The 22,757-nt window shown below is 38.2% G+C and overlaps 1 protein-coding gene across 1 annotated transcript in view; it reads left to right on the forward strand.

The window, feature by feature from the left end:
- camk1da (calcium/calmodulin-dependent protein kinase 1Da) overlaps positions 1-22,757 on the forward strand; it is a 69,549-nt gene that overhangs the window by 35,228 nt on the left and 11,564 nt on the right. The window contains exons 2-6 of the mRNA XM_067427182.1: positions 2,519-2,650; positions 7,580-7,654; positions 16,787-16,925; positions 17,005-17,131; positions 21,754-21,829. Of these exons, the coding sequence (XP_067283283.1) occupies positions 2,519-2,650; positions 7,580-7,654; positions 16,787-16,925; positions 17,005-17,131; positions 21,754-21,829 (549 nt within the window). The remainder of the gene's footprint in view (positions 1-2,518; positions 2,651-7,579; positions 7,655-16,786; positions 16,926-17,004; positions 17,132-21,753; positions 21,830-22,757) is intronic.

Raw genomic sequence — 22,757 nt, forward strand, 5'->3', positions numbered from 1 at the left:
TATTTATTATCATTTTGTTTATAAAAATGTCATAACTTGATCTTCCAGTGAAACAACAGACTTGTCTCCTGGCATGTATGTCAGACTTCTCCATCATTTTAAATTGAACTAAAGGCCTGTTCAACCAAGAAGGATAACTATAAAGATAACTATATTAACAACCATACCAGGCTTTCAGAACCATTTTTTTTCCAGCTGATGATAAAAACACTGACCGCCAATCAGAATCCATTCTGCTTTAAAAAGCCTAAGCATTTAATGCACAGCACTAGCTAGCACAGCACGTCAATAAACAGAATGATATCGTTCACGGTTGTGGATGCTAATATAGTTATAGTTCTTGTTGTGAACGGGTCTTTGGTTCGCTTAAATCCCACACCTTACTTAACCCTTAAAGACCGAGACAGCCGCCCGCGGCTAAAAATAACTATCGTTCTAAAATGTTTAATAACTTTTTAACCGCTAATCCAATCTGTATGCTGTAAACTGCACAGTAAAGAGGAGAATCTCCGCTTTCCATAGGTATAATATGTTTCGCGGTTGATCATTCAGAGGCTCCATAGTCAGCGTGGATGCGTCATCAAAATATGCAGCATTGACTAAAAATAACTATCGTTCCAAAATGTTTAATAACTTTTTAATCGCTGATCCAATCTGTATGCTGTAAACTGCACAGTAAAGAGGAGAATCTCCCCTTTCCATAGGTATAATATGTTTCGCGATTGATCATTCAGAGGCTCCATAGTCAGCGTGGATGCGTCATCAAAATATGCAGCATTGATTTGTCCAAGAAACACGTGGGTTGTTCCCCTGAGCCAAACATAATTTTTTTTTTTTATTAGTCCCACCCCCCTGTGCCCAGATTCGTTGAAACTTTCATCAACTCAACCAATAAACACAGTGTTTGGTCTTTTGAACCACGAATCACGTTTCTCTGAAAAATGAACGTGGGTGTGAATCATAGACCGTAAAAAAATGGTGTGAATTTGCATGTATCATGAAACCAAACAGTAATAAACGCGTGCAAAGCGCTCTCGCTCAGATCACAGCACACAGTCAGTATATTTCTCTATTTGTATGTAGTTTGTGGTTTACACATTTTCACTCTTATATTTTCCTCAATTTGTGTTTGAGAAGATTATGTGCAGAAAAGTTGAAATGTCCGTTTATGAAAATAGCCGCCCACATGTAAAAGTAACCTCAGTATATTTTATTTCACGGTTTCTTGTCACAACTTGATGTATTGTTTGCGTTTGTTTTTCATGCCCAAATTATAATATATTTCTCTGAAGAAAAATGTTTGTTTCAGTGTTGTTATTATATAACAATCTTTCTATTTACTTTATTAATTGAACTTTTTAGGACACATTATCAGTCAATAAAATACACCTGTTTTCACTCAAAAACCTAGAAACGCCTAGAATAATGTTATAATAAATGGCTATAACTTGCTGAGGGATTGTTACATGTAGACAAAATTTCATCTGGAAGTGTAAAACAACCAAGTCTAACTTTCTAAAGGACAAAATCCAAACTTCATGAAGTTCTGTTCGAGTTCACAGTAAAAACATCACATTTTTGCTGCCATTTTTCTTGAAATTATATTAATTGAATCCATTCTCAGAATAAATAAATGTAAAATTGGGACATCAAATGAGCTAGATGGAAACTTCAGGTTCTCCTGTTTAAAATAATATATAGCACTTGATGCTAACTGCTAGAATGGGGGAGAAAAACAAAGAAAAGTAGAGGCACATCAGGCGCCCCAAAAATGTTCTAGGTCTTTAAGGGTTAAGGCTGCACGCTCACATTTAGATCTACCTCCATCCAATCAAAAACTGATGAATTGAACTAAGTCCCCGTCCTGTTTAAAAAAAAAAAAAAGAATTTATTTTTTGTAATTTGTTTCACTTGGATGTACATTACAATACTGAAAGGATCTGTTGCTACTTTACATTGCAAATTGAATAAATTAAGTAATAGTGAATTCAATTTTCACTTGGTTTTTACTTGAGCAAAAAAGTAATTTAGCAGACAATATGATCCATAGCTTCACACAGACAGTACACTTGTTACAGGTCTCTTGAGTAACATGCGTTTCTTGCTCACTTAGGAAACTATAAAACAACAAAACTTTAACAAGCACTGGGGTTTCCTTCAGGAAAGGCAAATCTAGTTTATAAATGTGTTTGTAGTGTCACTGCTGAATAGTGTATGAGAGCAGTGGAAAACAGAAGGCTTTAAGCATCTGTGTGTAGATGCTCAGCATATCAGAATGATTTCTGAAGGATCATGTGACACTGAAGACTGGAGTAATGATGCTGAAAATTCAGCTTTGCCATCACTGGAATACATGACATTTTAAATTATATTAAAATAGAAAGCAGTTATTTGAAATTAGAGTATATTATATAGTAGTTATTACATAACACAACTCTGACATTTCATTGTTTTTGACCGTATCAATCACAATTCCCAGATCTGCAATCATAAATGAAGCCATCTCTCTCTTTTAAAGGGGTGCGTTCTCTGAGGTGGTCCTGGCGGAGGAGAGGTCTACGGGAAAGATGTTCGCTGTGAAGTGCATCCCAAAAAAAGCGCTGAAGGGGAAGGAGAGCAGCATCGAGAATGAGATTGCCGTTCTACGCAAGTGAGTTCCATTTCCCGCACCACACCTGTACCCATGGCAACAGCATCACCTCTCTCTTCCACACTCATTCCCTCAGTTTGCCAGTTGATAGGAGCTTGTTTGCCTGAGGTTTGACCTCCAGTTACCGTGGTAACTCCGGTGCCCTCGTCCAATTACAGCAGGGAAGCTCCCGCAGATGTTCTCTCTGTCCATGAAGCGGCACGCGTGTGGGCCGTGTCCGTGAGTCTAGAGGCTTTGACTGCATTTGGAACGGAAAACAAGCACATGCTTACTGCATACCGCAACCGCACACACAGTAGTATATACTAAATAATCCCTTTTAGTTTTAAAAAATATTGTAGTGAATTAATAAGTGCTGTCCAGATATAATTTATGGAATAAATCACATTTTTTATGTAAAATAATTCTGTAATTTCAACCATTTCTATGTAAGCTTGTGGCAGTCCAATCATACACTGCTATTCGATTGGGACCGGTAAGATTTTATTTAGCAAGGATGCTTTAAATTGATCAAAAGTGAACAAAAGATTTGTATATCAAACATGCTGTTCTTATTAGCATTCTATTCAATGTTTCAATGTTTTCAACATTGATAATAATAAGAAGAAATGTTTCTTGAATATCAAATCATCATATTAGAATGATTTCTGAAGGATCATGCGACACTGAAGACTTTGAATCACAGGAAAAATATATTACAATAGAAAACTGTTATTTTAAATAATAATAATAACAATATTACTGTTTTTACTGTATATTTGAAATGCAGCCTTTCTCTTTCAAAAATAACTTTTGAATGTAGTGTGTATTTGTTTAGAGTATTACAGAGCCAAAGATGGGCAGTTTGAGATGTCACTTTGAGCTCTAACATATTATATTATATGAATATTAATATTAATTAGCTTGTTATGTAGCATTGATATTGCCTGGCAATTTTAGATTTCACAGTCATGTGCCCTGATTAATAAAGTTTTCCACGCTGGCTTAGCATTGACATACACTATCAGATATCAGCTTTATGCCTGTGCAGATATTTAAACTGGTTATATAAATAAAATACAGTGCTTTAATGTTTTTTATGAAGTCCAAAATATTTTTTGTGCATGCTATACTTGCAGTTCATATTACAAATATTATATGAATGAAATGGTAGTATACTGTTCTTTACATAGACTTCAAATGAATGTTTACACCTGCTATGAAGATGTGCTTTGGTCGATTGGATCACAAGTAGACAAGGGAGACACATTCCTGCTTCCGCCTGGTGTTTTAATCCGTCTCTTTTGTCCACTTTCAACCACTTCTGTTCTGATTTCTTCAAGGAGAGGGTCTATGGGCGGGTAAATGTAGGTGCTTTTTCAGAGCTTTCGATCAATGGGCAAAATAAGTGTGCACAATTTACACACGCACTCAACTGCAGCCGATGGAAACACACACATAGCAATTTACATATTAACGTGAAAGGAGGCGAAGGAAACATGGAGAGCAGCAGCTTTCATTTCTGTTCTGATCGCCGCAAGACCATGCCGAACGCTATGAGTGCGTGTTAGAAAACAGGAATCGTGAGAGAACGTTGTGTTTGATAAATTTTTCATCTTTAAACCAAACTTCAGCCGACAAAATGTAAATCTCGTTGGCTAGTGCACGTCCCTTTAAGTAGATGGAGAGCAGGAGGTCTTTTGTGGCTGTCGAACCCATTCGACAACATGAGCGTCTACACTAATAAAGCAATCCTGTCGAATGTGTTTTTGACTGGAAGTGGTCGAGAAGCTCTAAACATTTTAGACCCCTTTTACACCTGTATTTAGCGTCGTCCACTTGTGATTCGATCGACCAAAGCGCATTTTAATGGCTGTTGTAAACAGGGCCTGTAAACATTGTTAGGTGCGTTTGCGATTAATACTATCATTATTTCTTAATTATATCGCTTACAAAGGGTTGTCTGTGTTTACATGCCCACTCTGTCTGAAAGAAAGCACAGCAAGACAGCCTCTCAGCATAACATGTTGTTTCACAGCTGTTTTCTCACTGTCGGTGCAAATGGAATCAGGTGTGTTTGGTGTGTCTGACATATGGTTGTGTGACGGGCGTTTCCCACGAGACTCATCAGAAAAGGACGCCTCTGATTCTGACATGGGCTTCTGTTGTCACAGCGATCGTACCCTGGAGATTGGACACACAGCTTTGTCCTTCAAGTCTCTGTCTTCCTTATCTCATATCATAGCAACCAAATGATTGACAGCTTGTCTGCCATCTCCTGGGCGATGCCACAGACCTGTTATTAGATTGAGCGAGCACACGTACGCATATGTGAACGCGAGCAAGTTTCTTGTCTGTTTGTCTACCTGCATATGACAGAACGATATAGAGAAAGAACAGAAGATATTTCCTGCGCATCTACAAACGAGATAATAAGATGCCCTCACAGGTTATAGTTTAATCTTCACAATACCGCAGAGAATTGCCAACATACACTCCCAGCATGCCTCAGAGTGATACCGCCTGACTGACTGACTAATGCTGTTTAAATACTTAAGTCAATTCAATTTATCCTGACATGGGACTTGCTAACCCAAAGGGAAAATTTGAAAAGAAAAAAAGAAAAGGCTGCTCCAGCGAGACATGAATGAGTTTGCAAAGTTTCCGGTGATACATGTTTTGTTAATGTTAAGATCTATGATGTGTGATGGCAGACTATATATATATATATAAAATATATAAATAAATACAGACTAACATAATTAAAAAGAGCTATAAAAAAAATAAATATATATATATATATATATATATATATATATATATATATATATATATATATATATATATATATATATATATATATATATATATATATATATATATATATATATATATATATTTTATAGCTCTTTTTAATTATGTTAGTCTGTATTTTTTTTAAACCCCACTATAGGGACAAGTGTTGTGAATTAGCTTTAGCTAAAAACAATATGATGCAAACATCCGATAAATGTTCAAGTTTATCTATATTTTTTGTATCTGTCCCTATCCAAATAAACTTAAATAATGTACATTTTTAAATACTTTAAATATAAAAAAAAACTTTAAATAATTTTGCCACTTAGTACAACTTCACATTTCAAGTTGACTAAACAAGGCAGCACAAACACTATTTTTACATTGAAAACTCTAAAAGTGTATGATCTCTATTTGTTTTCCAGTTGTACATCAGGAATGGTTGGCTATATGAGGTATTAAAGAATCTCTTTTGTGCTTTTTCTTTTATGAAAGAGACTCACTCCACACCAGATAATGTGGAGTTAATCAGCTATTACTTAAAAGCACCTGATAGCAGGTCATCCATAGATTATAAAGGAAAGTGAGACTCAGTGTTCAGAGGAAAATAGATAGTTATTCTACCTGTTTTATTGTTAAATGATTTCTTTTTATCAGCACTCAGTAGTCTTTTTTTGTGAAATAATGGAATAGAGAGTTTTTTGTTCCTCGTTCTGCTTTCACCCTATTCCTTAGCGCTTTTTCCTCTTGAATCAAAAGAGAAGATGGTTTCAGAGGCAGCGAATGAGTCGTGCTACAGCTTCTGCCCACTCATTGCTGAAGAAGAGAGAGAGAGAGAGAGAAAGAGAAACAGGGAAGAAGCGAATGCATGAAAGAGGGATATTAAACCAGTGAATGGCTTTGTAATCCTCTGCCAGATGAGTTTTCCATAATCAGTTTTGAAAAATCAATATGTCAAAGGGCGAATCGACCTCCATGTTTTGTTTAAGAAAAAACGGGCCATGTCGTTCATTGTTTATTCATTTGTTTCCAGAGCTAACGTTTTAATATGCTGCATCAGAAGTGACTCGCAGTTCATTGAATCATAAATCAATACAAAACCAGCCTTTTAGTTTCTCTTTTATATATTAAACTACAAGGTGAGGAGACGTTTCTGACATAAACAAACGCATGAGGCGTTTTACTGCAGTCTTTTATTCTGTGTTCTCCTAGACCTTTTTATCTGGGCTCAGAAAGCTGTGAGCAGCAATGAAAGGGCTATTTTTTCCCCTTACCTGTGAGGAACAACCTTTTCTGACCATATGGATGAACAAAGAGAGTTAATTATAGGAAACTAAGGTGGGGTGGGGATTGGGCAAATTTATTATCTGCACTCGCCGTTGTCCATTATCTGCATGTGTGTGCGCGCGTGCGTCTTGTTATTGTCCACTCACTTGCGTCATTGCCCGTCCTGTTATCATATGCCAGTTGGACTCGCTGGTCAGAATTCACTTAAAATGCAACACTAATGTGTATACACACAGCCGCTGTGACCGCGTTACCATGACAAGAGGAGAGAGAGAGAGATGTTAACTGCAGGGATGGAGAGGGGAAGGAGAGGAGAAGAAAAAGAAAGAATAAAAAAATAAAAAAATATATATACTGCCAGTTGATATGACAGAGATCAAAAGCTGCTCTTTAAAGCAGGCAACCTAACATCGTCCATTAGATGACAACAATTACTCTAGATCTCTAGTCTAAATGCTTTTTGAAATTAAGAAGCCATTTAATACGTACAATTTAAAATTAAGAAATAATGATTTACCAAAGAGAAATGCATGTAAAAATATGTGTGTAGCCTACTTAATGTTAATTTTAGGGACAAAAGATACACACTATATTGTAGTATGCAACTTCATGGCATAAAACACTGAGGTGTTTATTGTACATTTTATGGGCTTATGGAAATGTGTGCCACTGAAGTATTCATATGCTTATGAGCAGATCCGGAATGTTCCACTCTTAAATTCACTTCCTAAACAAACCCTGAGGCAAAGTGAGCCAGATCACTCACTCACACACACACACACACACACACACACACACACACACGTCTTAACGTTTAATAACGTTAAATTGTGCATTTAAATGTGCTTTGTGTGTTTTGTTTTGCAGAATTAAGCATGAGAACATAGTGGCGCTGGAAGACATCTATGAAAGCTCCAATCACCTTTACCTTATAATGCAGCTGTGAGTATGTTCAATTCATACACAATTACCCACAATGCATTGTCTTTCTGGTCATTCTGTGCATATTTTAACAAGCAAATACCCAGTTATCTGCTTATATCTATGTACACTACCATTCAAATATTCAGGATTGGTACAGAGCGCATAAATTGGGGGGGGGGGGGGTATTTTATAGTTTTGACCAGATTTATAGATGATTTTGTGGGTTTTATGGGTGGTCTATAGATTTAGATCACCCATTTGGCCCTGGGTTGGTAAGATTTTAAATTTAAGTTAATATTTTTGTGGAATCCTTGATATATTTTTTTCAGGATTCTTTCTTTGATGAATAGAAAATAACAGCATTTATTTCAAATTGTAAAATTTAAAATTTTGCAGAAGATTAGTGTCACCATTAATACATTTTCTCAATTTAATTCATCCTTTCTTTCAAAAATGACTGTGTGGTTATCTTATCAGGGACTATTCAAATAAATTAGTTCAGTGTATCAATGTAACAACTGTTGTGATATCACCATATATATATTTTGCAGGAATAGTTCACCCCAAAATAAAAAAAATCTGTCATTATTCACTGATAATCTTTAAGATCAATAAATCAAATATGGCATCTGCGGTCCATGATTTTAAGTAATTTCAGAATTGAGTGAACTATTACTTTAACATATTACCGCCTACATCATTATCTCCTAATCAGTATTCAGCAACCTAGTGAAGGCGTTGTGAACTCATTTCATATGCGAAGAGGTTAGCCATTATAACACAGGTCATTTACATATTGAAGTTTTAAAAGCACAGTAGCAAAAACAGCCTGTTTGATTCTAAGGGGGGGTTCATCTATATGTAATCTGCACGTCCTGATTTTGCTGAGTTAGATGCATTCCTGGATCAAAATATTTTGTTGATCCTGGAACGACATTCCTGTCCAAAAATGTAGTACTAAACCTAACCATATGTTATCCCTAAAATCAGAGGGAAATGACATTGAATAGCACTGCTATAGAAGCACCTAACCTTGGTTGTAAGCTTAATCTTGACATAAACTGTAAACTTCAAATCTGATTGGTTGATTAGAATGCATCAGGTTCTGCATGTAATCCTTCTACATGTCTGCTCTTGGTGTATTTTTAGTTTTTACCCTTTGATTAAACCACAGTTGACAGTTTGACCTCTTACACAAGTATTAAAGTGACTTCTGTACTGTCCTTCACTTCAGTTTAATGTTCTGACAACAATGAGTGCACAGAAATGAACTTGTATAGCGTTGAGGAAAAAAAGATGGCATGACGTTGTGTGGCTGCGACCCAGATCATGATGAACTGGAAGATGAAGAATGTCGATCTGGCGAGAGAGGAAGAGAAAGGGTGGCAGTCTGGTGAGTTGGCTGAGGGCTGCTGTATGCTGACGTAGAAGCGTTGTGTAACGCTGATGATGAGTAGCAGAATGCCCAAGTCATTCCAGCTCCTCAATCACACACACCTTAATGCAAGGGAGTGTGTTGCTTGTCTTGCATGCATATAAGAAAAAAATCAGACCTCTCTCACTATTCAACAGGAGAAGAATGCCTTACTGCATCAGAGCTGTGTGTGTTCTTGGAGCATGTTAAATCTTTTTCTTAGCAATGGCTATGGCTATGTTCACACTGTCAGTTTTGTGATTGACAGACGTATTTACTAACAGGTGTGAGTCTCGAAATCTCCCGTTCAAAAAGCAACTTACTGAACATGCAACTGGTGTCCAGCCTGTATTCCCTAATCAGTAAGTGACAGTGACCAAAGTAATACCAAAGATGGCGATCTTCATAAAACTGAAAAGGTTTTTTTTTTTCGCACGTAGAACACAAAATGAATGGAAGAAGCTCCACTAAATAACAGAGATGGGATCTAAAACGTTCAGATGACACACAGCTCATATCTCCATTGCTGCTAGTTACCAAAATCACACATGAAAGCCTGCAACACACGGTAGACACACGTTTGTGCAGTGCAGAGCATCTCTCTTACACTTTATGTATGAGTGACAGACATTAGTTGTCCAGTCCGCTTCCGTTCATACTGTGCTAATTTTTAGAGAAAGCGGGTAAGTCCTGAAAACTTACATGTGTGAGTTTAGTTATAGAATGTTGTTGACACCCCTTTAAATAACTGAACCGTGTGTGAACGAAACTGGATTGAGGACTCAAATACAGAACTGACAACCGTATTCTGTTGCTCTGTGAACGTGGCCTATGTTTAGTGCTGAAATGTCATTTACAACCAATTTGCTACTATAATGTGACACACTCTAACAGTCGCATGTTTGGATAATTAAGAAAAAATATATACACTGCTCAAAAAAATTAAAGGAACACTTTAAAAACACATCAGACCTTAATGGGGGAAACATGTCATGCTGAATATCTTTACTAATATGGACTGGGTAATGTGTTAGGAATGAAAGGATGCTACATTGTTTGATGGAAATGAAAATGATCAACCCACAGAGGACTAATTTCAAAGACACCCTGAAAATCAAAGTGAAAAAAATATACACTAGGCTTGTCCATTTTGCTGAAATGTCATTGCAGCAACTCAAATTGGTACTTAGTAGTTTGTATGGCCCCCTTCATGCTTGTATGCATGCCTGACAATGTTGGGGCATGCTCATATTGGCCCTCATTTATCAAAAGTGCATACACCAAATTTCCAGCGTACACCTTGCATACACCCAAACCCACGGTGACTTTGAGATTTATCAATATGGACGTTGGCGTACGGCACGCTCAAATCCTACGCCAGCTCAGGAGGTGGTGTACGCACGTTTGAGTTAGTGGGAAAATGCGCAGAAAAACAATTCCTAACACCACAAAACGCACTGACAAGATATGCTATATGACCCACTGTTAAAAACCACAACAACAACATTTAGTGTTTATTTTTGTGCAACATGAACGTCAATGTTTAATTTGTGTGACTTTACCAAAGCGTTTGATCTGTAGGCATATGTATTCCTCCAGTCCCGAGCCTGTGCACTTTATCTGACGTTTCAGGCCCGCGCCTGGCTCAGCAGCTGCGCACGGGACTAAAATAATTCAGACTGACAAAATAATAAAAATGGCCTTCTTCTTTTAAATAATAATAAAATCAATAAAAACGGCATTCTTCTTCTTCTAAATAACAAGCGTCATTAAGAATAATAATCATAATAATAATAAGAAGAATCTTACAAATTGTCATGTAATTATTAATGTGAATGAATCTTACTCCACAATACATCATCACTATTGTACACCCCAATACATGTGCCGTGATACGAAATTAAATGCTAATTGTTTCAAAACGTGCTGTAAAATAATGCATTGTGATGGTAATTTATCATCCAAACAGCTATTTAAACTGCTGGAGTGCGCGTCTCAACCCCCACACTAACAGTAGCTACTCGTAATTTGGGTCCATATTTTGTTTTTGTGAGCGCCTTTAATCCCACTCTTTAAACTCCCAAATAAAACAATTTCGGGGGTTTTTTCCACTTCCCTGGTGATGGTCTCGATGGGCGCGTCTCAATCATCTCAATAGTTCAGTAGTCAGAGCACTGATCAGGGAGTCAGCCCATTAACTTATGTCCTAATCAGTGCCCTGACTAAGTGGACTAAAGAGATGATTGAGCGCGCCCGATCTCCACGTCGGAGAAGTTTCGTTTCTTTGCCGTCTTCTGTTTGTCCATGGCGTAAAATGAGGGCGTGGGGGAGGCAGAGACTTGAATATATAGGGGCGTGTTATTCTAATGACGATCGTTTTCAGCCGTGGGATTTATCAAGGGCAAGTATTGCGTACAACTGAATTGCAGAGGTGCGCACAGTTTCATAAATCCGGCGGTGAGAGGAGTGTAAGCATAATCTTACGCCAACATATACACCCGTTTCTACGCAAGATTGATAAATGAGGGCCAATGAGACTACTGATGGTGTTCTGGGGTATTTCCTCCCAGATCTGGACCAGGGCATCACTGAGCTCCTAGACAGTCTGAGGTGCAACCTGGCGACGGCGGATGGACGGAAATAATGTCCCAGAGGTGTTCTAATGGATTGAGGTCAGGCGAGCGTGGGGGCCATTCAATGGTGTCAATTCCTTCATCCTCCAGGAACTGCCTGCATACTTTCTCCACTTGAGGCCGGGTATTATCATACACCAGGAGGAACCCAGGACCCACTGCATCAGTGTAGGGTCTGACAATGGGTCCAAGGTTTTCAACCTTATACATAATGGCAGTCAGGGTGCCATTGTCTAGCCTGTAGAGGTTTGTCGCGGCACTGGCAATGGCCCTCCATGGATATGCATCCCAGACCATCACTGACCCACCACCAAACATTCATGCTGAATGATGTTACATGCAGCACAACGTTCTCCATGGTTTCTCCCAACTCTTTCACGTCTGTCACATGTGCTCAGGCTGAACCTTTTCTCATTTGTGAAAAGCACAGGCCGCTATAATGGCAAAACTGCCAATTCTGGTGTTCAAAGACAAATGAAAGTCAAGCTCCACGCTGCCGGCAGTGAGCACATGGGCCACTTGAGGATGTCGGGCCCTCAAGCCTCCCTCATGAAGTCTGTTTCTGATTGTTTGGTCAGAGACATTCACACCAGCTGGAGGTCATTTTGTAGGTCTCTGGCAGTGCTCATGCTGTTCCTCCTTGCACAAAGGAGCAGATACCGCTCCTGCTGATGGGTCAAGGACCTTCTACAGCCCTGTCCAGCTCTCCTAGAGTAACTGCATGTCTTCTGGAATCTCCTCCATGCTCTTGAGACTGTGTTTGCAGACACAGCAAACCTTCTGGCTATGGCACATATTAATGTGCCTTCCTGGAGGAGTTGGACTGCCTTTGCAACCTCTGTAGAGTCCAGGTATCACTTCATGCTACCAGTAGTGACACTGACGCTAACCAAATGCAAAACTAGTGAAAACAGTTAGAAAAGATGAGTAGGGAAAGAAAGTGTCAGTGGCTTCCACCTGTAAAACAATCCCTGTTTTAGGAGTCTTCTCATTGTTGCCCATCTAGTGAACCTGTTGTTAATTTCATTAATACCAAAGAAGCTTAAACTGATTAACACCCCCCCTCTGCTACTTAACTGACCAGATCAATATCCCAGGAGTTTAACTGACTTGATGCCATTCTCTGATTAAAAAGTGTTCCTTTAATTTTTTAAAACAGTGTATATACTTTTATTCAGCTTCAAGTTTATCAAAAGTAACACTAAAGACGTATAATTTTACTTAAGATTTTTTGAACATTGTTTTTAACATCACTAATATTAAATATTTCTTGAGCAAATTAGCATATGATTTCTAAAAGGATTCAGCTTTGCCATCACAGGAATAAATTACATTTATTCATCAAAAGTAATTGGAATATTAGAGGGATATTCTAGGCTGAATACAAGTGAAGGTCAATCAACAGTATTTGTGGCATAATGTTAACTATGACAAAATATGAAGTGAAACGTATAATTTTATAAATAGCACTTACATGAATTTTCTTGTTAAAACTTGTGTATAATTTGAACTGTAAAAATCTTTAAATCATATTTCTTTATGTTCATTTTATGGTGTTACATTGTCATGGCAAAAGTAAAACAGTAAATAACTTTAACTTTATAACTTTTTTAGTTTTCACACTAAAACCATATTAACATATTAACATGGATACTGGTTACATCTTGTGATCTCCTATTAAAAAAAACAGTATTTAAACGTTTATGGGTTTTGCCCCATTCACTTTCATGTTAAGTGCCTCACTGTAAAAGATTTAATCCTTTTTTTTAAAGAAAAAGAGGGAGTCCGATTTTTTTAAAATGTGGAATCAGCATTATGCCACAAGTGAGGTCGATTGAGCTTAACTTATATTGAACCTGGAATAATCTTTTACAGAGATGTCGATTATGATGTTGCTTCCCGATGGATTATGTATGATTGACACGTGTAGATAAGAAAACATGAAAACAGAGTACATGTACTACTTTATCGGTCAGGAATCGACTTGATTGTGTTAAGTGGTCTCTATGGCAGGTGTTTGGAGGCGAGGGGTTCCTGACATCAGTCGAAAAGGAAATTAGTTTCAGGGAGAGAGGCCATTTATTACATTATGATGAGAGATTACGAAGCATAAACAGGGTCAATTCTAATTTAATTTCAACTTTGAATGCTGATGATGTGGGGAAGTTAGGAGGATTAGAGGAAACAAACATTTATTTTCCGTGCTCATTTCGCCCCCTGGAATCTGCATTAGAATTTGAATTCCACAGTGTTAATTTGATAGTTGGCCGGGAGCCTGCCCCTCTTTTCCCTGTTAATAGGTTGCGCCAAGTGTGTGTGAGAGAAACATGTAGAACATTTTGGCATATGGTGTTGAGATGAATATTTAAACAGTACCAATCTGCTTTCTGTATGATATCACAGATGCAGTTTAGAAACTCTTTCCATAATTCACTCTGCATGTAAGTGTGTGTGCAAGTGTGATTAAAAATCAGATATGGACTGTTTCCTTCATGCATGTTAGACCCTCAGGCTATACTGCACCGTATGACAATTTACTGCAGTGGAAAGAGGGAAATGAGGACTAGATGAGGGCAGAGAGAAAGGGACAGACTAAGGGCATCTGCATACTGCGTCAGAGAGTGCTGTAAATCCATTGATTACAATAGAGATGGTGCATCACAAGGACATAGTGTTCAATTAAAAAAGTTAAAAATGTCTCATTGAGTCAATAAGGCTTTGTATATAGTGTGTATAGTTTGTATATGTAATAGTGTGAACCAACTAAGGAGATGCACTTACAATTTAAACACATTTAAAGAGATTTCCTTAAAGATCCCATAGCATGAAATTTTGTTCCCAAGTGGCTAGAAATTTTGATCGATGTAAACCGAGTTCTGGCTGTCTTTCTCTGCTTTTGAGAAAACAAGCTGATCTTGAATTCTCCTGTTATGACATCATAACAGGAAAGGTTTCAGCCCCTTCCTCTGCTTTGCCCACCCAGAGAATTAGTAGAGAATGAATTCAGTTCCTCAGTCGCGATGTCAGCACAGGCTTTACCATATGGATTCAACAGCACCACCACAAACAGAGTAACAGTGTTCATTAATGTCTGATCTGTGATCAGTGATTTCTGAAGTGTAACTTATCATTCAAGTTCACAGAGTTTTGTTTCTAAATCGTTTAATGCTGTTTATACATCACTGAATCAAGCCAGTGACTAAAACGATCAACTTTACGTCCTTTCTGTTAGTAGCATGAAACAAATCTGTTATTTAAATGATTAAACTACAGAGAGCGATCAAAGAACACTCTTTGTAATGTCTGAAGCTGTCAATCACATGCATATCTACAGTGCACACTTGTCCAAACTGCCGTTTGACAGTCATTTTTGTCAGAGAAATAACGTTGTAAAGTTCACTCGTGTTTATTCAGAGCTCTCAGATACAAACAAAATAAACTTGCGCTCCCCCCATCATAAACACTCTCAATAAATGATTTGTTATTAGAGCGTAACTGATCCTACTTGACCCGTTTCGAGTGGGATTCGAACCAGGATCTCTGGCATGCTAACAAGGACGGTAAAGGCTGCAACTGCTAACACACCTCTTGAGCCCAGGGAAGTGAGCTTTACACGCACAGCTTTTAAATGTCTATGTCTGTTAGTTACACTAACCTCCATAAACCTCTCTCCCATCTGGGTCATGGCATAAAATGTAACCAGGCATACTCAAGCGGGATACAAACCAGGGTCTCTGGGAGGCATGCATGCTAACAAGTAGGCTAAAGACCGCAGCCTCTAGCGCCAGTCGTGGGATTTGGCATCGGAGATGTGGCATGGCAGAAAGCATGCAAAGAGCATTCCCCTTGTAATCACTAAAAAGCTGTCACTCATCTAATTTCATCCCAATCTCACAAAGCTCCACTTTAATCAATGAATGCACAATTAATCTCTTATTTACACAAAGACTACACTTTGTCATAATCAGAGGATTTGCAAGCGTGCAGAAGTCAGAATCCACTCACCATTCAAGTTTTTGTTCAGTGCTAACATAAACCTGATTGGCCATTATGTTCAAGAAAACAACAGATATGTTTGCGATTGGCTATATTGCTCAATGCTGGAAAGACACATTGTAAATAGAAACTTTGACATTCTCCAGAGCACAAACACAGATATGCACTAGACCGTTTGCCAAAATATGCTAATATACTATTATGATGGAGAAAACTGATCCTAGACCAGTAGTTATGGGCAGCTTTTTCCCTCTAAAAGCAATCAGAAGCAGACCATTTGAGTGAGAAATTTCCACGCTTGTGAAAAGCCTTGCAGAGCTGTACACATGCTCTGCCTATGCTTGGAAATGAAATAAGCAATAAGCTTTTGTAGGAATATGTATTGTAAATGTTCTATTTCTATTTCCCAGTGTGTGTGTGTGTGTGTGTGTGTGTATTACACATACACACACTGAAAATACTATCAGTTTCATGTTTTTAAGCCAGTCACCAAAGACTAAACCTGCTAAGCGGCCTAAGGGTGGAAAGAAAGAGGTGGAAAAGGAGCCTGCATTAAAATGTATCTCCTCCCAGAAGGGGGCGATATAGTCTTAATAGTTTGAAAACAGCCCCTGCTTAAACCAAACCAAGTCCAGTCCAGCCTAATATATTCAAAAGCATCAGTGTGATCTGAAAAGCCAGATCTGCACTAAAGCACATCTTCTTTAATGTATCCAGCTCTGAGGTTAAATTTGCCTTATTCTATGTAGTAGATTTTGAATTTGCATAAGAACGACTGGCTAATGCAGGCGTATGAGATCAAGCGGGAAAATGTCATTGAGTTCATTGCCGAGGCTCCATTGTGTGATGACTTGGTCTTTGAACTTTTGAACAGGGATGAGATAAAGTCCTTTTCCTCTGAACTCAGATCTGTTCTTCGGTTCACTCTTATCAGAGTCGACATGCAGCACCCCCTACAGGGCAGTTCACGTCTCACACAGTCCTGCACTTTTATTGTATTGTACTGTACTTATATATATATGTGGTCTCTTAGGTCTTTGTTGTGGTCTCTCTCTCATTCTCTCTCTCTCCCTCTCTCCCTCTCTCTCTCTCTCTCTCTCTTTCCAGTGTGTCTGGAGGCGAGTTGTTCGATCGGATTGTGGAGAAAGGTTTCTACACCGAGAAAGATGCCAGTACGCTTATCAGACAAGTATTAGATGCTGTAAACTACCTCCACAGTATGGGCATCGTACACAGAGATCTCAAGGTGAAAGAATTACACCCACATTCACAGATATTCCTCTGGTTTGATGTGTTGGATTTTAATGTGTGTGCTTTGTTTTCAGCCAGAGAATCTGCTCTATTTCAACCCTCAAGACGGCTCCAAGATCATGATCAGTGATTTCGGCCTGTCTAAGATGGAGGGGACAGGTGATGTCATGTCCACAGCCTGTGGAACGCCGGGATACGTGGGTAAGAGTTTAGATATGAAAGAGATGGAGATGTTTATGATTTGGCTATAGGTTATGTATTATCTAAAAGCATGAATGATGTTGTCTGTTGTAGATGTGCTTGTTAAAATACTGTGCATACTTGTGTGTATACAGATGTTAGCTATTGGAAAGTGGCTGCATGTGTTGGTTCATTTGTGTGCAGCCTGTATCTGCACTTGAAGCTTATTCTTATCTCAGATGAACAGAATTGCCCCAGAGTTGCCTGCTTTTCCCCTGCGATTAGAGCGACCGCTGCACTTTGAGCCAACATGGCTGCATGTGAAACAAACAGACACACACAGGCAGGGTACAAACATCTTTGAACATTATAGAAAATATTGAATGAGAAATTAAACTTTCATGTTATGTGGTCAGGAATGTTGTTAATTGAAATAGAATTTAAAATTAAAATAAATAATAGATTCAAAAACGCAGACATTAGAAGACACCTTGGCAAATAACTGAAATAAAATAAGTTTAAACTGAAGTACTAAAATTACTAAAACTGAAATAAAAATAAATTAAAATCAATAGAGAACTAATTAAACAAAAATGAATGGCAAACAAATAACATACATGTACTCAAATTAAATGGAAAACTAAAAAGCAGTTTTCAGCTTATGAAAAAAATGTATCTGGCGCGATGATGACGTTGGACATAGTGCAAGCGTTTTGAACTGCGAGAGGCGTTACACTTTCTTCATAAGTTGAATACTGAAAGGCGGCCCATCGGAAGGTAGATATTTTACTTATTATTATTTTTCTATAAACTTTTAAAAATTGATATTTTTGTTACACAAATCGATGTGTATTTTTGTTACACATCGATTCACTTTCAAAATGCCTTTATTAACCCCCCAGAGCCAAATGTATTATGTTTATAATGGATGGATGCACATTTTTGGGCTCCCATTCACTGGCATTATAAAGCTTGGAAGAGCCAGGACATTTTTCAATATAACTTCGATTGTATTCATCTGAAAGAAGAATGTCATGTACACCTAGGGGTTGCTTGATGGTTTGTAAATGATGGGATCATTTTCATTTTTTGGCGAACTATCCTTTTAAGTTTCCTACACTCTTCTTCATGCATGCGTGTTTAAGACACCCTTTATGTGAGTACGTTTCCATGGTAACAGTGTTTAAATGGCGCTGTGGTGGCTATAAAACAACGCTTCAACCAGTCACGCACAGCATCCTGGGCTGGGGTCAGACGCTGCTGTGCGTGAGGTTTCTCTTCGATGGAAACACTAGACGCCAGTCTGAATGAGAGCAGCACACAGGCATGCATTCTGTGTGTGTCTCTCCATGGCATGCACTCTTTTTGTCTTTAAATGGTAACAGTCTCACACCAAGTTCTCCAAATCAAATTTAGGGATCAACCGCCGTCATCATTTTCTATCCTTTAGCTCATCATCTTTCTCTCTACACTCTAAAAAATGCTGGGTTAAAAACAACCCAAGTTGGGTTGAAAATGCACCGACCCAACAATTGGGTTGTTTTAACCCAGTGGTTGAGTTGTTTTAACCCAGTGGTTGGGTTAAATGTTGCTTAGGACAACCCAATTGCTGGGTAAGAACAACTCAACCATTGGGTTAAAACAACCCAATTGTTGGGTCGGTGCATTTTCAACCCAACTTGGGTTGTTTTTAACCCAGCATTTTTTAGAGTGTATTTTAGTTTTGCCTCTCTCATACACACGCACACCTCTTTAGTAGACACTTCAAATGTGATGGGATTATATTGATCATAGCCTCAAAATAGCCCTGCTTGGAAAATATCCATTTCTGCACTCCTAAGACAGGAATGAACTGTTTAGTTTTCATAGGGAGATGAATTCAAGCAGATTTTGTTTGCACATACTCAATTAAATTGCAAAAGAAGCCTGTATGACCTAATCCAGTATGTATGTGTTCGTGTACTTGGCAGTGTTGGGGAGGATAGACACGATATATAGTCACGACAGTATCTGAGCTGGTCAAAGTAGTGAAGTTTTACTATTACAGATATTACTACTTTAAATACTATTACTTTTTCCAACAAGTAGTGGTTCAATTACTGTTGTTCCTCTTCTTAGTTTTGCACAGCCTTGCATCTGTGAGCTTTTAATGAGAAGTGAATTGGTTTTGTTTTAGAATCAGATTTAGTTTTCGTAGAGCATTTGTATACATGGATGGGTTCTTTGCATATTTCTTTTCAAAATCTTACATTCATTATTCCAATGAAACACTTCCTGGATGGATGGATGGATCTCATTGAGTGCTTGAGATGGATTCAAAGTCCCTGTACCTCATTTTAGTTTTGCATTTTTGCAGCAAAATGATTACTTTCTTTATATATATTTCAGTTTTCACCATGTTTTTTGTTCCTTTTATTTTTTATTTAATTTAAAGCAGCACCAGGTAACTTTTCAACCTTCATAATATATTTTCAAAACTCTTGTGATGATACATCGACTTACAATAGGTTGAATGACACGTCTGCTATAGCCTGATGGGGTCTGTATCGTTTTTAATCGTACTTTTAAACCTCCGGTTTCGGGTAGTAACCCGAGAACAAAAAGAACTACAGAATTCGACTGCTTTACGGCATATACGTCACTTCCACCAACACCCACACTTCCTTAAATTCGGACGTGCGAGCGGAACTTTGTTCGTCGGATAATATAGTCATGTCCGAAACAGCACAGACAAATAAGAAAGAAAAGGTTTTGTTGGAGGAAACGAAAAAGTGATGTGATTAAAGGCAGGACGAGGATCAACACTGGACCAGCATTTGCTCGTCGGCGTGAGCTGAAGGAGGAGGAGGCGTGCCCGACCGATGCTGTCCTGCTTGTTATGGTGATTACCTACCACTCAAACATTGAACTGAAGTATCATATAGATTCTGTAAAACGGTAACCAATAGACTACTATAATGACGCTGGCTTGTAAACGTGAGCATCGCGATTATTTGGCGTTTGAAAAAAATAAAACCCATGAAATTATATTCATATGACATGCTGAAACATATGCCACTGACTGTAACGTTACCTGGGATGAAGACATTTCACACGCGCCGCCAGAAGAACACCTGCATATGAACTCCTCTTGCAGTGTTCAGGGGAACTGTTACTGCACCGACCCGTGGGCCGCTTTTATGAAGTTATTGCGCCCGCCCCGCACCACTGTATATATTTTTACAACCCGCCGCGCACCCGCAACCATTAAATAGACATACAGGGTCCGCGGGTTATGAGACGACCCGCGCATCACTAGTTCAGGGCTATCAGGGTTGTCATGTCAACAAATGCACGAGCGATGGCATCCCCTGTTGTAGGATGACAGAGCTTACGACAGTAGTTGAGGACATTATTTTTTCCAAACTGTAGGGGGACCCCGAGAGCAAAAGTAGCCAAGTGTTGCTTTAATTATTTTAAAATATTATTTTATTGTTGTATTTGAGATTTTTGTAGTCATCCTAACTGAGATGCTTTCAATGACATTCCATATATAGCTCAGTGTTTATTAAATCATTTAATAATTTAAACCAAACAGTTATTGTTGTCAAGTATATTAAATATGCTTCATGTATAAAATGCAATTTTAAAAAGTATATAAAAAAGCAACACAGTGGACAATTTGAATCAGAGTTTCGATTCAGTGAAGCATCTTGAAATGATTCATTGAACTGAATCAAACCTGCCATCTAACCTAATTTTTGCTACAGAAGTTTATATCGTGTCATACTCGAGTCGAGTTACCGACCAAATAAACGGGAAATTCACGGTCTTGCTCAATCTGCACATATATTCCACACCCTTAATCAGATCCTTGTACTTTGTTTCAGAATTTCCTCTTCTAAAAAAAATAATAATCTGACAGTTATCTAAAAGATAAATAGCTAAAATGTAGCTCCTTTTCGAAAGAGTAGCTTCACATTAGTTTAAGTACTTTATGAATTATGCATAACTTGTTGTTAGGCAAGCTACAGTTTAAAAGTGTCTTCCTCAACGCTGCTACCTGTGTGTTTTTGAAAGCTGTTGTTTAAAGGTCATAGAGTTTCTATTATTTCTAATGGAAATGTGCCTGTTTCATTTCAAGAGCTTTTCAGAAAGCGGCTTTCATAAGTAATGGACTAGTCCAGCATGCACACACACACACAATAGGTGACTCTAGGACAAGCTGAAGCCTTAAACCATAGAACCAAAGCCATTGTGTTGTGAGTGAAAGCTTGTTTCCTGAAGGGAGGAAGAAAATAATAGAATAAATTTTGAAGGACTCAGGAGCCTCAACCTCCTGTGGAGAATAACAGGATTATGAGTATGCGAGTGTGTGTTGTGCCGTCTCAAGAAGTTGTTTGCCCTTATAGTAAATTGAGTGCCCTTCATGATTTCTGTGTTTGTCTTCTTTCTATGCACATACAGTATACTATATTATAAAGAGCTATAACGTCTTTATTTTCTGCCATTTAATTAAAAAAAATATCTTTTTAAAAAAAATATTCAACAAAAAAAAGTTGCTAAACACCTGAGCCTGAATTCTAGTTGCAAGACTGATTAACAAGACAGGAAAGATGTGATTTGTTTGTCTCAATCGAATCTGTTTCTTTCTCTCTTCTCAGCACCAGAAGTTCTCGCTCAGAAGCCGTACAGTAAAGCTGTGGACTGCTGGTCTATCGGAGTCATTGCCTACATACTGTGAGTACCAACAATGCCATACTCGTCCTTTCGTTTATAAGCGGAGGAATCATTCAGCTAAGGTTTGAATGAGACTTTCATACAAAAGCAAGCCAAGTCAAGCCATCACCTTTATTTATTTTTAGATATCGCGTTTACAATGCCGATTGTTTTAATTGTAACATAGTTGTAATACTTAGGCCCCGTTCACACCGCAAGTCTTAATGCTCAATTCTGATTTTTTGCTCAGATCTGATTTTTTGTTTGGCTGTTCACATTACCTTTTAAAATGTGGCCTATATCTGATTCCAGTGTGAACTGTTTGAGGTTTCAAACTAACCTGCATGTACAAAAGAACAATATGACATCAGACGCAGCACGCCGTTGCACTAAAGTTTGGGAGGTTATAGAGGAAGTAAGCAAAAATGTTTGTGTAACGGAAGCCATAATATTAATGAGCATGTGAATGAGCATTGACGTAAAAGTCACATCAAATCCGCCTTGGTTGTTCACACTGCAGCTGCTTTGGAAAAAATCAGATCTGGCTCAGATTCAGGACCACATATGTATGTGGTCTAAATCTGATTTGAAAAAATCCGATCTGGGCTAGATTTGAGTGTTCATACTACCTCTGAAGAGGTCTGACCTGGTCACTTGACCCCCAAAAAATCAGATTTGGGCCACTTTTGCCTGCAGTGTAAATGGGGCCTTAGAGACGGTGGCAAGGAACCAAACCTCCTTCAGGTGACAGAAAGGAGAAAAAAACTTTAGGAGAAACCAGGCTCAGTCGTGGTGCCAGTTATCCTCTGGCCAACAAACAAATATTGCATGATTATTATTCAGGCAACATTACAGGTCAAAAGTCATAATAGATCAAAAGATTATTCAAAAGATTGGAGTCGTTATGCTGGAGACAGATTTAATGAGGATGTCGTGACGATGCAGAATT

The sequence above is a fragment of the Pseudorasbora parva genome, chromosome 20, assembly GCF_024679245.1.
Source record: "Pseudorasbora parva isolate DD20220531a chromosome 20, ASM2467924v1, whole genome shotgun sequence".
Taxonomy (NCBI): Eukaryota; Metazoa; Chordata; class Actinopteri; order Cypriniformes; family Gobionidae; genus Pseudorasbora; species Pseudorasbora parva.